Source organism: Chanodichthys erythropterus, chromosome 11 (assembly GCF_024489055.1).
Source record: "Chanodichthys erythropterus isolate Z2021 chromosome 11, ASM2448905v1, whole genome shotgun sequence".
In the NCBI taxonomy this organism is placed as follows: domain Eukaryota; kingdom Metazoa; phylum Chordata; class Actinopteri; order Cypriniformes; family Xenocyprididae; genus Chanodichthys; species Chanodichthys erythropterus.
This window is the reverse complement of record NC_090231.1, coordinates 2,024,439-2,041,210: the sequence shown is the minus strand read 5'-3', so window position 1 is coordinate 2,041,210 and position 16,772 is coordinate 2,024,439. Positions and strand designations below refer to the sequence as shown.

Here is a 16,772-nt window from a genome sequence, read left to right as displayed (position 1 = left end):
TAAAGGAATTTGTGTGCAGGATCTGGCGTACACATGGTTTTATAAATCTGATTTTTTTGTTGTGCGTACGCAGAATCTAGCTTTTGCGCGTACGTACACTTTTAGGATGAAATCTTAGCAAAGTTTTATAAATGAGACCCCTGATCTTTCCCTATGCAAAGAATGCTGGGAACTAGAAATCCACTGCCCAGTTTCAGTCAATGCAACAGAAATGATTCATGTATTCCCAACACAAATGGTTTAAGTTAACTTAACATTTTCCAAATTTAATTTCATTTAAACTAATTACATTGAGTGACAATTAAGTAAAAAAATAAAAATAATAAAAAAAAAATTTTTTTTTGTTGTTTCAACTTATTTTATTTAAATAAACTGAGCACACAGCTAGAATATTTTTTTGAGAATCACATTTTTATACCCACATATTCACACACCTAATTTATTCCAGGAAGCTGAAATTGGCAATTAAATATAAAATTTTACACATTTGTTACATTGACAGGTCATTGTGACATCACTTCAGTTCTTCCTTTCTAAGCATAAATCAGATGTCATTCTGCTGAAACACAAACAATATTATTCTTAAGATATGCTGCTCACAGAATCACATTCAACCAGTTATTGATATACATAAAATTAGTGAAAAACATAAAGACACATAAACACAAAAGAAATGCATAGATATTCTTAAGACAGACATATATTGTGTTAGTATTTTACGCATCTAAAGAATATTGAACATTAATGTTAGAAAACTTCGATAAGATCAGATCATGTCATGATGATTAACATACAGAAATAAAACAGAGACTTTTAAAACACAATTATTTGATTCACTAAAAAGAACAAATCAAACAAATGTAAATAAGAAAACTAATGAAGAATGGAAAGAGTAAATCTAAACACACAAACGCGTATCTTTTTACTCTTCATATCTGCTGCAGATGAAGTTGAGTCTGTCAGTCTCAGGACGGCTGATCCAGCGCTGTTCTCCTCCAGACTGAACTGCTCCTTTTCTCTTCTCGAGGCGGCAGTCTTCCGGTTCTGCTCCTTTCCCTGGAGCCCAGTTCTGATAGCACACGATCTCTCCGCTCACCCAGAGCCACATGTTCATAAGGCAGTAGTTGTGTAAACCCAACCACACCTCCTCAGTAGACGCCCATTTAACCACATTCATCACGTCACGCTGAATCTCTTCTGAATGAACCGAGACCAGATCCACATGATTCTGTCTGCAGTATCTCAGAGCTTCAGACCACGTCAGATTCTCTTTGATCAGAATCAGTTTTTCTGGACACAAAACAAACCACAAGCAGAAACTAGAGAGAGACTGATCAAAAACAACATGCAGAACAAACACTGTGGAGGAATTTGTCATGTCAGACATGTAGTGTGAACTTTAAGATATCTGGAGGTGATGGATGGATTGTGTGTGTTTGTGAGGATCTGCTCACCTTCATGACACACAAAAGGAAACTGGTAGTTGCAAGAGACGTCATTCCATTGTCCCTGAGCGTTCATGATCTCTGCACAGTTTTCATTTCCTACATTATTATCAGGTTGACCAGATTTCCAGTATCTGAATGAGGAGTTACTCTGATCTGACCACTGCCATGAGTCTCTGAACAGACCGATCCAGACATCATCAGATATGTGATTATCATTGATGAACTTCTGAAGCTGTTGACTCTCATTCTGGTTCCTCACACTGACCAGATCAATGTGATTCTGTCTGCAGTAACTCTGAGCGTCTCTCCAATTCTTCCCCTGATCAACAAAGACGAGTCCTGTGTTTGCTTTAAGAAAAACAATGGAAACAAATTCATGAATCAGTTTGTTCATTTTTCTTATGCTGCTGTATGGTTTGATGTGAATAAGAGAAACATCAGAAACACGTGTCAACTGATTTTGCTCATATAACATTAAGTAACATTCATGAATTTTCGTGATAATTTTAATACAACTTTCTATTTCTCTATTATGTTTCTTTATCATTTCTCCAGAATACTTGATTCAGACACAAAGATTTCGCTGCCTTTGTGGAGTGTGTGCTGGTGAGCTGTAACTTTCCATTCACAGTTTGCCTCGGAGAAGAGAAAGCCCCACTCCGGACGGGATCGCCACAGAGCCAGAACTTCATTATACGTCTGACCAGGTGTGTGAGCCAGCTACAGCAATTGTGATGGAGTTTACAGTAAAGAACAAAAACAACACTGCTGAGGGTGAGCAGTGGCTGTGCTCTGAAGAATTCGACTTAATGGATTTCTATTCTGAGATACCCTGTCTTCAATCATCATATGAATTATCTGTCTATCCTCAACTGTCTTTCTGTCCCATCATGACCACAGAGGTCGTTCCCCTGTCCGTGGCACTTCCGGTGCTGGGAGTTGCTATATTGTGTGTGTGGGCGGTGCACACAAGCCCCTAAACACCCACCCAGACTCCCTCTCCACATTCCTCCCGTCATCACCCACTCTTCATCCCCGTCTCCACTGCTTCCGCTGCTTTACAGTCAGGACACTTTCCAAAGGGGAAATTTGAACTGCGTTGCATAGATAAGATATCTCCGGAAGGGGGATTAGGGCTGTGTGGCGCAGTTTGAGGTATCTTGGCAAAAGGGGAGATTGAAACTTTGTGTATCAGTTTGAAGTGCCTTAACAGGTCCTGTCGTGTGAGGAAGATCCATTTAGATCTGCTCTGATGGATAGATCCATTTAGATCCACTCTAACGGACAACAACAACAACAACAAAAAATCCCTGAGACTTCCTAGCTCCTCCATCCAGATAGCAAAATTCTTTGTTTTTACTGTTACTTCTATTCCTTATGTTCTATTTTTATTATTCTTCTTTATGTAAAGCACTTTGAATTACCATTGTGTATGAAATGTGCTATACAAATAAAATTGCCTTGCCTTGCCTTCCTGTCAGCCCCTCAGCTCACCATTGGTGATGTGGGCTCGTCATGGGTCTGCCAATCTCCATCGTGATTAGTGGATCTCCGGTCTCCACCTCTAGCCTCTGTGACCAGGACTCCACCTTGGTCCATCGGTCCATTAGCTCCACCTCGGTTCCTACCTCCATCATCTCTACCTTGGCCCATCAGTCCACCAGCTCTTCAAGTCTCCGTTGTCCCTCCAGCTCTGCCTTGGTCGTTCATCGACCTACCCTCGCCTCAGGACTGCACTCCTCCGGCTTCATCATTCCTTCATCCCTCTGGCTCCAGTGGGCTCCTCACTCCCTCCAGCTCCACCTTGATCCTCTGTTGCTCCGGCTCCACCATGGCCTTCTGGATCCCCACCTGCACCTTGGTTGCCAGAGCCGTCAGCATCGAAATGCCTTCCGGGTCCTCAGGGTTGCCTTTGCTTGTCGGCTCTTCGGCTACACCCTGATCTCCTTTTCCACCTGCTCTGCCTCTGTCAGTCAGCCCCCTGGAGTCATCAGCTCTTCCACCACCATGGCTCCTCCATCCATCGGCTCCACAATGGGCTGCCTGCCTGGCTGCAGACTGGGTCCCACCTTGCTCCTCTTGCTTCAAGTCCCTTCTGTTTCCCTCCTGCCATTCACCACCATCTGCACCACCCCGGGCCACCTTTATTGGATCCGACAGTAATGTTGCACCACACAAGTTTGAGTAATGTTTTATTACATGGTCAATATTGCTTTGTCTGTTATAACAGATCGTTTGATAAGTACTGAATGTTTATGCATTTTTAAATTGTGATTAAATTATATACATAAGCGATCAAAGAACTTTATAATGGCTGAAGCTGTCGGACACACAGCATGAGTTTGTCTGGACACTTGCCAAAACTCCCGTTATAGTGACACTCTTATATAACATAATTAACCACTTGCTTTATATACCTTATGTGTGCATTGCTAGTTATGGTGTAACTATTTTTTTGTAACTATGTTGTAACAATTTGTGAGTGCAGAAATCATGTTACAATGATGGGATCACTGCATTCACATGGTCAACAGACTGTCTGTCATCTGCTACAATGCTCATCGATGCAACCTTTCACGTGATGGGAATAGATCTACATATAATGCAATAATCAACTCTCTTCATGATTCGTTAATCTTGATAGCTGTAATCATAAAAACATTTTAAAAGTATTTGAGAGGGTTCCACAGAGATGTCAAAGATGTCAGCTGACATTCACACTGAAGTCTCACAGCAGACACGCCCCTTCAAACAAAGCATTCAAATCAGAGGGCTAAAATCAGGGTAGAAAATGGCTTTTTTTAAAATGACAATCATTTGATGTAAAAATCATATTAACATTATAAGTGCACCCCATTACCCCTTTAAGAGAATTACTTCAATTATGCGGTTTTATTTAGAGACACCATTAGTAGTGATTGTTAGTTCCTAGCATGCTTTGCGTAGGGCTGGAAATGGAGAGTAAATATTGAAATCAAGTGTTATTTTATGTGTTTTTGAGTGAAGGGAAACATCTGTTACACCTCATGTTACAATTCCATACTCTAGCAGCATCAAGTGGCTTGAATGAAGCTGCCCTGCTTACTGCTTTTCGTTTAAATGCTGAAATTTGCCAACTCATGGTAATGAATGATGACATCTTTGATTTAGAGAATTTAATTCAAAAGACCATCCGAGTCTCACAGCACCTCTCAGCCTGCTCTCTTGATAAACCCGCTCTGCATCCTCCATCCACCTTACCATCTGTAGCACCTTCAGCACCTGAACCGATGCAAGTTGACTCTTACCACCTGACTCATGCGGAGCATCAAAGGAGGATATTGAATCAGTTATGCCTGTATTGTGGGGGAGAAGGTCATATCATCACCAACTGTCCCATCTGACCTCCACGCCCAGCGGTGAGTACCATTAAACTACCTCCTAAAATTTCTCCTCTTACCACAACAACCATGCATATTCTAATTCCACAAATCTCTGTTTCAGCCCTCATCGACTCCGGCTCAGCGGGTAACTTCATCTCTCACCATCTTCTCCAGAAACTCAATATCAAAAGGTATTGTTGTTCCCAAGATCGAGAAGTTCACAATCCGCGGAAAGCTGCTGACCATGGTCGCATCCACCACTTCTCCCCCACCGTGACGCTCCGCATCGGCTGCCTATACGGAACAGATCTCGTTCATGCTGCTAGATCAGGATCAACCCCTGACATCATCCTTGGGTGCTCATGGATGTTGCAACATGAACCAAGATAAACTGGAACTCTGGTGAGATAATACAATAGAGTGGGTCATGCTTCCACTACTCCCTGTCTCCGGTTATCAAGACCCCTATTTGTCGTCCCAAGTTCAGCTCTGTCAACTCTCCACCAGTGGTCACCCTGAAAGTCACCTTTGAAAGTCCTGAGACCGAGAGCAAGGTGGAAATTCCTCCAGATTACCGGGCGTTCCAGGATGTGTTCAGCAAGCGGTTGGCTACCCAGTTACCACCTCATCAGCCATGGGACTGTGCAATCGACCTGCTGCCTGCCTAAAGGTAGAGTTTACCCATTGTCCATCCCAGAGCAAAAGGCCATGTAGGAGTATATCCAGGAGGCATTACAACAGCAATCCATTCAACCTTCCACATCCCCTGGTGCTTCCAGCCTCTTGTCACCAAAAAGGACAGAGGCTTGTGCCCGTGTATAGATTTACACTCCCAGATGGTGAAGTACAGTTACCTTTTTCCTCTGGACCCTGCAGCATTAGAACAGCTGCGTGGGGTTTGCATCTTTTCCAAGCTGGACCTGCAGAACACATACAACCTCATTCACATTTGCAAGGGAGATGAATGGAAGACCGCCTTCGTGACACCATCAGGCCAATATGAATAAATTGGCCTGTCCAATTCACCCTTCATCTTCCAGGGCTATATGAATGAGGTATTCCGGGAGTTCCTCCAGCGTCTATATCGATGATATCCTAATTTTCTCCTGGAACCTGGCTGAACATCACCAACACGTGATGCAGGTCCTCAAGAAGCTGAGAGAACACCACCTATACCTGAAGTTGGAGAAGTGCAAGTGCCACACCACCTCCATTCATACATCATCATTACATCATCGACAAACGTGGCATCCAGATGGACCAAAAGACAGTGTAAACCATCCAGAACTGGCCCCAACCAGTTCATAAATATAGTAGGACAAGTTATTTTATGTCTGTTTTGTTAAAATGCCCGTGTTATGCATTTTTGAATATTACCTTTCATGCAGTGTCTAATGTAGCTGTCTGTGAATGTAAACGATCTGCAAAGTTGTGAAGCTGAAAGTGCACAATAAATAAAGTTATTGTCCCTCTCTCTCTCTCTCAAAAAAAAAAAAAACAATCGACTCTGAACAGCCTAAATGATTCGTCAGTAATTACAGTCTCACTTTTGTGATGGCCACACATACCTGGGTAATAATAATAATAATATATAATAATAATAATTTATTGTCATTGTAAGAATACAACGAGATTACATTAGAGCATTCAATTGATTTCATAAAGTGTAAAAGATATAAGAGTTTGCAGACTTTCTCTCAGACCTATTGGTCAACGTCGATAAAGCACTGATTGTTGGAGATTTTAACATTCATGTAGACAATACAAAAGATGCATTAGGGGCTGCGTTTACAGATTTACTAAACTCCTTTGGGGTCAAACAAAACGTCAGTGGACCCACTCACCGTTTTAATCATACACTAGATTTAATTATATCACATGGAATCAATCCAACCGAAATTCTACCGCAAAGTGATGACGTCTCTGATCACTACCTCGTAACCTGCGTACTGCATACTGATGATATTTGTCAAATTGCACCGCGATATCGCCTAGGCAGAACAATTCTCCCGACAACTATAGATAAATTCACAAATAACCTGCCTGATCTATCTCAGCTGCTCATCGTACCTAAACACACACATGATCTCGAGAAAATGACTAGCAGCATGTGCACCATTTTAACTAGTACATTAGATACTGTTGCACCGATGAGATTAAAAAAGGTTAGAGAGAAAAATACTGTACCATTGTACAACAGTACTACTCGCGCTATCAAAAAGGAAACTCGTAATCTAGAACGCAAATGGAGACAAACTCATTTAGAGGTCTTCAGAATCGCATGGAAAGACAGCTCATCCCATTATAGAAAGACTCTAAAAGCAGCCAGGGCCGAGCATCTCCGCAAACTTATAGAAAATAACCAAAACAATCCAAGGTTCTTATTTAGTACAGTAGCTAGATTAACAAATAAACAGACATCACCAGAACAAAACATTTCATTAAAGTTTAATAGTGATGACTTTATGAATTTCTTCACTGAGAAAATCAAAAGCATCAGAAATACAATTGTAAATGTACAACCTTTAACAGAGTTTTATGATTCAGCCTCAATTATCGCCCCTCGAGAACAGTTGCAGTGCTTTACAATAATAGGACAGGAAGAGCTAAATAAACTTATTACTGCGTCTAAACCAACAACATGTTTGTTAGATCCAATACCCACTAAACTACTGAAAGAACTGTTACCTGTAGCAGAAGAGCCTCTTCTCAATATTATCAACTCGTCTTTATCTCTAGGTCACGTCCCACGACTGTTCAAGCTAGCAGTTATTAAGCCTCTCATTAAGGCAAGGCAAGGCAATTTTATTTGTATAGCACATTTCATACACAATGGTAATTCAAAGTGCTTTACATAAAAAAGAATAGTAAAAATAGAATATAAGGAATAGAAATAACAGTAAAAACAGAGAATTTTGCTATCTGGATGGAAGAGCTAGGAAGTCTCAGGGAGTTTGTTGTTGTTGTTGTTGTTGTTGTCGTCCATCAGAGTTGGAACTAAACAGATCCATTCATCAGAGCAGTTCAAATTTCCCCTTTGGAAATTTCCCCCTTTGGAAAGTGTCCTGACTGTAATCCAGAGATATCTTAACCATGCACTACAGCTTAAATTTCCCCATGGTTTGTCAAATTTACCAAATTTTAACCTAATCAATTTCTTCCTAATTCTCCCAGCTCTTTCAACCAGACAGCAATAATGCATTAAAAGTCAGATTAACAAGATGATACATAAAAGATATAAAATACATTAAAAATTAAATAAAAACAGGAAAAGGAATTAAAAGAATAAAAAGATAATACGTATAAAATAAAGTGCAAACAGTTCGGACATAGCACAGTGCTCAATCAGCAAATGCATAGATGAAAAGATGTGTTTTGAGTCTGGATTTGAATGTGGCTACTGTTGGAGCACACCTGATCTCTTCTGGAAGCTGGTTCCAGCTGCGGCTGGCGTAACAGCTAAAAGCAGACTCTCCTTGCTTTGAGTGAACCCTGGGTATTTCTAAATGACTTGATCCTGATGATCTGAGTGATCTGTTAGGTTTATATTCTATGAGCATATCTGCAATGTATTGAGGTCCTAGACCATTGAGTGATTTATAAACAAGTAACAGTACTTTAAAATCAATTCTAAATGCAACTGGAAGCCAGTGCAAGGACCTGAGGACTGGTGTGATGTGTTCATGTTTTCTGGTTCTGCTCAGAATCCTGGGAGCAGCGTTCTGTACGAGCTGCAGCTGTCTTATGGTCTTTTTGGGAAGACCAGTGAGGAGCCCATTACAATAATCCACCCGGCTGGTAATGAAAGCATGAACAAGTTTCTCTAAGTCTTGACTGGAGACAAAGCATCTAATTCTTGCAATATTTTTGAGATGATAATGCGCTGATTTAGTTATTGTCTTTACATGGCTACTGAAACTCAGGTCTGACTCCAAAATCACACCAAGATTCCTGACTTGATTTTTAGTTGTTTGACCCCTAGAGTGAAGGTACATGTTCACTTTGAAAACTTCATCTTTGTTTCCAAACGCAATGACTTCAGTTTTGTCTTTGTTTAACTGAAGGAAGTTTAGACACATCCAATTTTTAATTTCATCAATGCACTGGCACAGGGAGTCAATGGGGCTGTAGTCGTTAGGTGATAGGGCTAGGTAAATCTGGGTGTCATCTGCATAGCTGTGATATGCAATTTGGTTCTTTCTCATTATTTGGCTCAGTGGCAGCATATATAGGTTGAACAGCATATATAGGTTAAGAAACCACAATTAGATCCAAACGTATTAGCAAATTACAGACCCATTTCAAATCTTCCATTTATGTCTAAAATACTATAAAAAGTGGTGTCGGCCCTATTGTGCTCATCCTTGCAAAAAAATGCTATCTATGAAAAATTTCAGTCCGGATTCAGATCTCATCATAGCACAGAAACTGCGCTCGTTAAAATTACAAACGACTTACTTCTAGCTTCTGACCAGGGCTGTGTCTCAATACTTGTGTTACTTGATCTCAGTGCTGCGTTCGACACTATAGATCATAAAATACTCCTAGATCGACTACAAAATTACACTGGTATTCAGGGACAGGCATTACGCTGGTTTAGGTCGTACCTATCAGACAGTCAAAATTTTTGTCTATCTAAACGGGGAAAAATCTAAGATGACGATAGTAAATTATGGAGTGCCACTATCGCTGTTAGGCCCTCTTTCAATCTACATGCTGCCACTCGGCAATATTATAAGAAAACATAGAATTAGTTTCCACTGCTATGCCGATGATACTCGGTTATATATTTCAACACAACCAGATGAAATCTCTAAATTATCCAATCTTAAAGAGTGCATTAAAGAAGTAAAACATTGGATGAATAGTAATTTTCTTCTATTAAATTCAGATAAGACTAAAGTATTACTTATTGGGCCAAAAACCTGTACACAGAATCTCTCAGACTACAATCTGCATTTAGAAGGATGTACTGTTACTCCATCCTCTACAGTAAAAGACCTGGGTGTTATACTCGATTGCAACCTGTCTTTTGAAAATCATATTTCATATGTTACAAAAACAGCCTTTTTCCACCTTAGAAACATTGCTAAGCTACGTAATATGCTATCAGTTTCTGATGCAGAAAAGTTAGTTCATGCATTCATGACGTCTCGACTAGATTAATGTAATGCATTACTAGCTGGTTGTCCTGCTTCCTCAAATAATCTACAATTAGTACAAAATGCAGCTGCTAGAGTTCTTACCAGGTTAAGAAAATATGATCATATAACACTATTTTTATCATCTCTACACTGGTTACCCATTAAGTTCCGTATCGATTATAAAGTATTGCTAATGACCTATAAGTCTCTAAATGGTTTAGCTCCTGTGTACTTCACCGATCTTCTATCGCCCTACAATCCTTCACGCTCCTTAAGATCACAAAACTCTGGACTTCTGGTTGTATCTAGGATATCTAAGTCCACTGAAGGAGGGAGAGCGTTTTCACATTTGGCTCCTAAACTCTGGAATAGCCTTCCTGATAATGTTCGGGGCTCAGACTCGCTCACCCAGTTTAAATCTAGATTAAAGACGCATCTCTTTAACCAAGCGTTCACATAATGCATTTCATGTCAGATCAATTGCACATATCTTTGCTTAATGTTATGAACAGCAGCTACGCTAATTATTCTCTATTTGCTTTTCTGTTTTACCTCGGGACACCCGTCCCGAGCTGACTAGAGAGGACATCAGCTTCAGTTTGGATCCAGCCTCTTAAGAAGACCTCTAGTCCTTGAGTCTAGTCCTCAAGGTTATGATTATCGACACAATCCTCGTCAGAAAGACAAAAGGGGAGGTGTTGCTGTAATTTATAGTAATATTTACAGTATCAGCCAGAAGTCTTTCAAATATAACTCCTTTGAAGTGATGGTGCTTTACGTAACATTATGTAAGTTGACATTTGTGCTAGCTACTGTATACAGGCCACCAAGACACCATACAGACTTTATCAAAGAATTCGCCGATTTTCTATCAGAATTAGTCCTTGTTGTTGGTTATTTTAATATCCATCTAGCTAATAAAAAAAGACTCATTGGGATTGGAATTTACAGATTACTCTAAACCAGGGGTCTCAAACTCAAATTGGCGGGGGGCCGTTTCTGTGATTGACACCTCATAGGAGGGCCATATTAACATTCAAGCGCAAGAAAGCGCAACATTTCAGAAAATTTACTTTCCTTTGCATTATTTCTCATTTACATCAATTTTGCCTACTAAAATATCTTTATACCTATACTATAAATATTTTATTTACCATACATGTAAACAGCAGTGTCTCTCTCATTGTTACACAGTTTAATATAATTATATAATACTATTACTAATATAATACTACTAATATACTATTAATTGCAATAGTCTGGTCTGGTCTGCAATAGTCTGCAACTTCTCACATCCAACAAGGTGCATGGAATAAAAAAAAAAAAAAAAAAAAAAGTAATTTAGGAACAAAACCATCAACACTTGTGGTGTGGAGGGGTCAGAAATAAACAAAAAACTGGAGCTATATATATATATATATATATATATATATATATATATATATATATATATATATCAACTTTATTTTGCCAAAAAATAAAAATCTCTCATTGTTACATACATTATTAGTTTTTAATATTTAGTGGAAGTATTTTCCCTTACTTTATTGTTAGCTTAAATAACATTAAAATTTTGCACTGACCAACAATGTAGGCTACTGAACAAATACAATCCCTGAATACATTTGTACACTCTTCTGTTTCTTGACAGAAGAGGCAGCGCATTTGTCCAAGATGCCGTTTGAGCATTGGTAACGTTTAATGGTTGCATCAGACGCGTTTCGGTGGTTTAAATCGACACTCGTGACTTAAAGTCGAGTGTAATTTAGGCAAGCGCGCTCATAATAGAAGCAACGCGGTTGAGAGCGCGGCTCATGGTTGCATAGCAACGACAGACGCCACCGGAGCGAAAGCGCATTGGAAAGGAGAATGTGATCACATCTTATGTGACGCGATAAGTGAATGCGACTTTCTAGAACGGCGACTTTGCATATCAGACAGGTAGCAACTCGAGAATAATAATAATTTAGCGGGCCGGATTATGTTTTATTTTTGAGATCAGTTGCGGGCCGGGTAGAGGGGGAGGGCGGGCCGTAAATGGCCCGCGGGCCGGCAGTTTGAGACCACTGTTCTAAACTCTATTGGTGTTAGACAACACGTGTCAGGACCCACTCATTGTCTTAATCATACTTTAAATTTAATATTGTCACATGGAAACGATATTGATGCCGTTGAAATTCTGCAGCAGAGTGACGACATCTCAGATCATTATCTAGTGTCATGTATACTACATTTAGTCAAAGAGGCTAAACTGCCTCCCTGCCATAAATATGGTAGAACCATCACTTCTACCACTAAAGATCGCTTTATAAATAATCTTCCTAATCAGTTTCATCGCCTTAGCATACCAGACAGCTTAGAAGACCTTGATGTTGCAACAGAAACTATTGCTTCTGTCTTTTCCAGCACATTAGACTCAGTTGCTCCTTTGCGTTTAAAAAAGATTAAGGAAATTAATCCAACGCCATGATACAATGAGCAGACTCGGGCCCTAAAAACTGCAGCCAGAAAAATGGAGCGCAGCTGGAAGAAAACAAAACTAGAAGTATTTCGCATTTCGTGGAGAGAGAGAATGATTGAGTACAGAAAGACCTTAAAAACTGCTAGATCTGCCTATTTTTCAAAACTCTTAGAAGAAAATAAACACAACCCTAGGAATTTATTTGATACAGTGGCTAAATTAACAAGAAATAAAGCTTCAACTTCTGATGTTTCCAAAGAGCATAGCAGTAATGACTTTATGAACTTCTTTACTTGCAAGATTGATAATATTAGAGAGAAAATTATAACCATGCAACCGTCTACTACAGTACCGTGTCAGACATTGCATAGTGTCCCTGAAGAAAAATTCAATTCATTTTCTGCTTTAGGAGAGGAAGAATTGTCTAAACTTGTTAAATCATCAAAATCATCCACATGTATGTTAGACCCTATACCGACTAAGCTATTGAAAGAGATGCTTCCAGAGGTCATAGATCCTCTTCTTAATATTGTTAATTCATCTTTATCACTAGGATACGTACCAAAAACTTTTAAGCTGGCTGTGTCACGATCATCGTCTGCTCCTGTCACTTCCCGGACTACATTCCCCATAATCCTCTCTGCCAACCACCTGCACTCACTCCACCAATCACTACACTAATCACCACATCCAGCTGCAACTCATTACCAGGACTATAAAGGACTGTCACACACACCACTTCACCGCAAAGTCTTGTTAACTATTGTTGCAATTCCAAGCGTTACCCTGTGTTTATCCTGTCTGTTCCTGTTCCTGCTTTTGACCCTCGCTTTGTTATCCTGTTCCCTGATTGATATCTGCCTGCCTCTGACCATTGCCTGAATTCTGACCATGATTCTGCCTGTTCCTTGTGATTCCTGTTTGCTCCTGTCTGACCCTGCCTGTACGACCACTCTAACTTCAATAAAGCTGCATACGGATCTTACCATGAGTCCAGAATCGTTACAGGCTGTTATTAAACCTCTTATTAAAAAAACACAACTTGATCCTAGAGAATTAGTCAATTACAGGCCAATTTCAAATCTCACTTTTCTATCAAAAATACTAGAAAAGGCAGTTTCATCACAACTATGTTCCTTTTTAAAAGAAATAGTATCTGTGAGGATTTCCAGTCAGGATTTAGATCGTACCATAATACTGAGACTGCTCTCATTAGAGTTACTAATGATTTACTCTTATCATCAGATTGTGGTTGTATCTCTCTATTAGTGTCACTGGATCTTAGTGCTGCATTTGACACTATTGATCACAATATTCTTCTAAATAGGCTCGAAAACTATGTTGGCATTAGTGGAATTGCATTGTCATGGTTCAAATCTTACTTATCTGACCGTTATCAGTTTGTAGTAGTAAACGATGAGATGTAATATCGATCACAAGTTAAATATGGAGTACCGCAAGGCGCAGTACTAGGACTGTTGCTTTTCACTCTGTACATGCTACCATTGGGAGATATCATTAGGAAGCATGGCGTTAGTTTTCACTGTTACGCTGATGATACTCAGCTCTATATTTCTTCACGCCCTGACGAAACTTACCAATTCGCTGAATTAACAGAATGTATAGCTGATATAAAAGACTGGATGACCAGTAATTTCCTACTACTAAATTCAGGAAAAACAGAGATTCTAATTTTTGGACCGAAAACTTCTTCATGTAATAACCTAGAATACTGTCTGAGACTTGATGGCTGCTCTGTTGAGTCTTCGTTGTCAGCTAGGAACCTGGGTGTGCTCTTTGATACCAATCTTTCATTTGAAGGCCATGTTACTAGCATCTGCAAAACACATTCTTCCATCTTAAAAATATATCTAAACTACGACATATGCTCTCAATGAAGAATGCAGAACAGTTAGTTCATGCGTTCATGACCTCAAGGCTAGATTACTGTAACGCTCTACTGGGTGGTTGTTCCTCCCGCTTGATAAATAAACTACAGCTCGTACAAAATGAAGCAGCTAGAGTTCTTACCAGAACAAGGAGTATGACCATATTAGCCCAGTTCTGTCATCACTGCATTGGCTTCCTGTTAAACATCGTATAGATTTTAAAATCTTGTTAATTACTTACAAAGCACTAAATGGTTTAGCTCCCCAGTACCTGTGTGAGCTCTTAATGCATTATAGTCCTTCACGTTTAGTCCGATCTCAGAATTCAGGCCAGCTGATAATAAATAGAATATCAAAATCAACTGCAGGCGGTAGATCCTTCTCCTATTTGGCACACAAACTCTGGAACAATCTTCCTAGCATTGTTCAGGATGCAGACACAGTCTGTCAGTTTAAATCTAGACTAAAAACGCATCTCTTTAACCTGGCATACACATAACACATTATATATTTATATTTTCAAATCCATTAAAGTATTATTAGGCTGCATAAATTAGGTCAGCCGGAACCGGGAACACTTCCTATAACACCAGATGTACTCGTTACATCAGAAAAAGAATGGCATCTAAGCTAATATTAGTCTTTCTGTTTATCCCGAGGTTTACCGTAGTCAACCGGATCCGGGCCTGAGACCTGAGACCGGACCTGCAGCTGAGGTGATGTTACTGCCCCAGGACAGATCCTCCGACAGAGTGAGACCCAGGAATTTAAAACTATGCACCCTCTCCACTACCTCTCCATTAATGTAGAGTGCCGCTGCCATTGTGGCCATGAATCTATAAGCATAATGCCTGCCTATGTTCTACGTTGTCCGCCGACGAACAACTTGACCCGTCCACAAACACTATAGCATTTCCGTGTGGTTAACATCATGTCAAGAAGACGCTGTGTCCTATTCTGTGAAAGTAAATGTATTTTATTTTCATTTCCGAGTAACAAGGCTGCAAAGAATCATAGAGAAACATCCTACTCTCCAGTCATAACTGCGAATCAGTTTCTGGTTGATCGACTACTTCAGACGTTGCAAAAGAGGACCTGGGTTTGAATTGATACAGTAAAATCGATGCCATCTTTTCTGTCCATACATTTCATACAATGTTTTGCGAATTGATAGCTGTTATTCAGTTTGGCAATGGGCGTCCGTGACTGTGATTATATATAGGCCTGAACTCATGCCGATTGGGTAGATGTTGATTACAGATTGTTGACAGCTGGTTGAGATGACGTAATGATTGTGTAGCTTATTTGACTTGTTCCTCCCGAACTACGTTAATAAAACATAATTATGAGAAAACTAAAGTGTTTTTTGACCTTGCATGCATGTAAACCTGTTGTAGGAGACTCAAACCATTGAGACAGAAACAATGGTTTGATATTTTTGAATTTATCATTTACAGTATAAAGCTAACAGAAAAATATAATTCTCTATGCTCTCTATTGGCAGATTCCCACAGTTATCAACAACAAAAGAACGTTCAATATCGGTTATTTTCTATACAGAAGTTGAAAGTGGACAAAAAGATCCACAGTCTCTCCTATATTTATGATCAGATTAAAAAGTAGCAGAATTTAGTATTGCATTCAAATTTTGTACAGTATATTGTGTATCTTTACAAATTAATGTTTTCTGTCATTGTATGGAGCTGCACTCACCATTGTTAGATGAATTGCAGATGAAAGTGAAGCTGATGCTACATGGAAAATCATGCCATTGTCCATCTTCCAGTAAAGCACACCTCTCATCTCCATTATCAGGTTGTCCAGTAGCCCAGTTCAGATAGAGCACAGGATCACCTGAAGACCACTGCCATTTATCAACACTCGTCTTCTCCAGCCCAATCCAGACACGTCCATTATTTACACTCTTGTTCAGCTTGTTCATGTCGTTCATGTTGTCAACGGTGGCCAGATCTGTGTAATTCTCTCTGCAGTATCTCTGAGCTTCAGTCCAGCTCTTCCTCACGTTTATAAAGTAATACTGACGCTGAACACATTCAGATACGGAGCAGAGAGCTGTGAAAGAGAGGGTTTGATTTAATGCTTTTCATAACAGAGTCAAACCTGATGAAACTATAAACCATCAATAAAACAACAAACACACTCACCAATGAGAAGAAGAATGAAATATAGAGTTTGCTCCATTTCTGAGGAAGAAACACATTGAAAAACTCAGATAATCCCATATTCATCTTGGAGTAAAACATGATCAGGTCATTTAAAAAAAACAGTAAATTCACAATCATTCAGACAATATTAACATCTCAAAGTCTAGTTGTGTTTGAAGAATGAACATGTGAGTTGTTCTTACTTTAGAGGTCGTGTGTTTCTGTCCTGAGTCTGATGTTTCTGTCTGCAGCTTCAAACAATGTGATCATTATATCTGCTCTTATCCCTCTTTCATCACATCA

General features: G+C 39.6%; 1 protein-coding gene across 1 annotated transcript; it reads right to left on the bottom strand.

Annotated features, from left to right (window-relative positions):
• Window positions 1-922: 922 nt before the first annotated feature.
• On the bottom strand, window positions 923-16,506 carry LOC137030185 (C-type mannose receptor 2-like). The gene is made up of 4 exons (XM_067400369.1): window positions 16,470-16,506; window positions 16,018-16,377; window positions 1,455-1,787; window positions 923-1,290 (listed from the first exon to the last, which is right to left on the bottom strand). The coding sequence occupies exons 1-4, from the start codon at window positions 16,504-16,506 to the stop codon at window positions 923-925; spliced, it is 1,098 nt and encodes a 365-aa protein (XP_067256470.1).
• Between the last annotated feature and the right edge of the window lie 266 nt (window positions 16,507-16,772).

What these genes read in the sequence shown, in the direction of transcription:
- LOC137030185 (XM_067400369.1), bottom strand. Translation starts at nt 16,506, where the DNA reads ATGGAGCAAACTCTATATTTCATTCTTCTTCTCATTG. An exon ending in TTTCATTCTTCTTCTCATTG is followed by an intron (nt 16,378 to 16,469) that starts GTGAGTGTGTTT and finishes TCTCTTTCACAG; the next exon opens with CTCTCTGCTCCGTATCTGAA. An exon ending in TCCTTTTGTGTGTCATGAAG is followed by an intron (nt 1,291 to 1,454) that starts GTGAGCAGATCC and finishes TTTTGTGTCCAG; the next exon opens with AAAAACTGATTCTGATCAAA.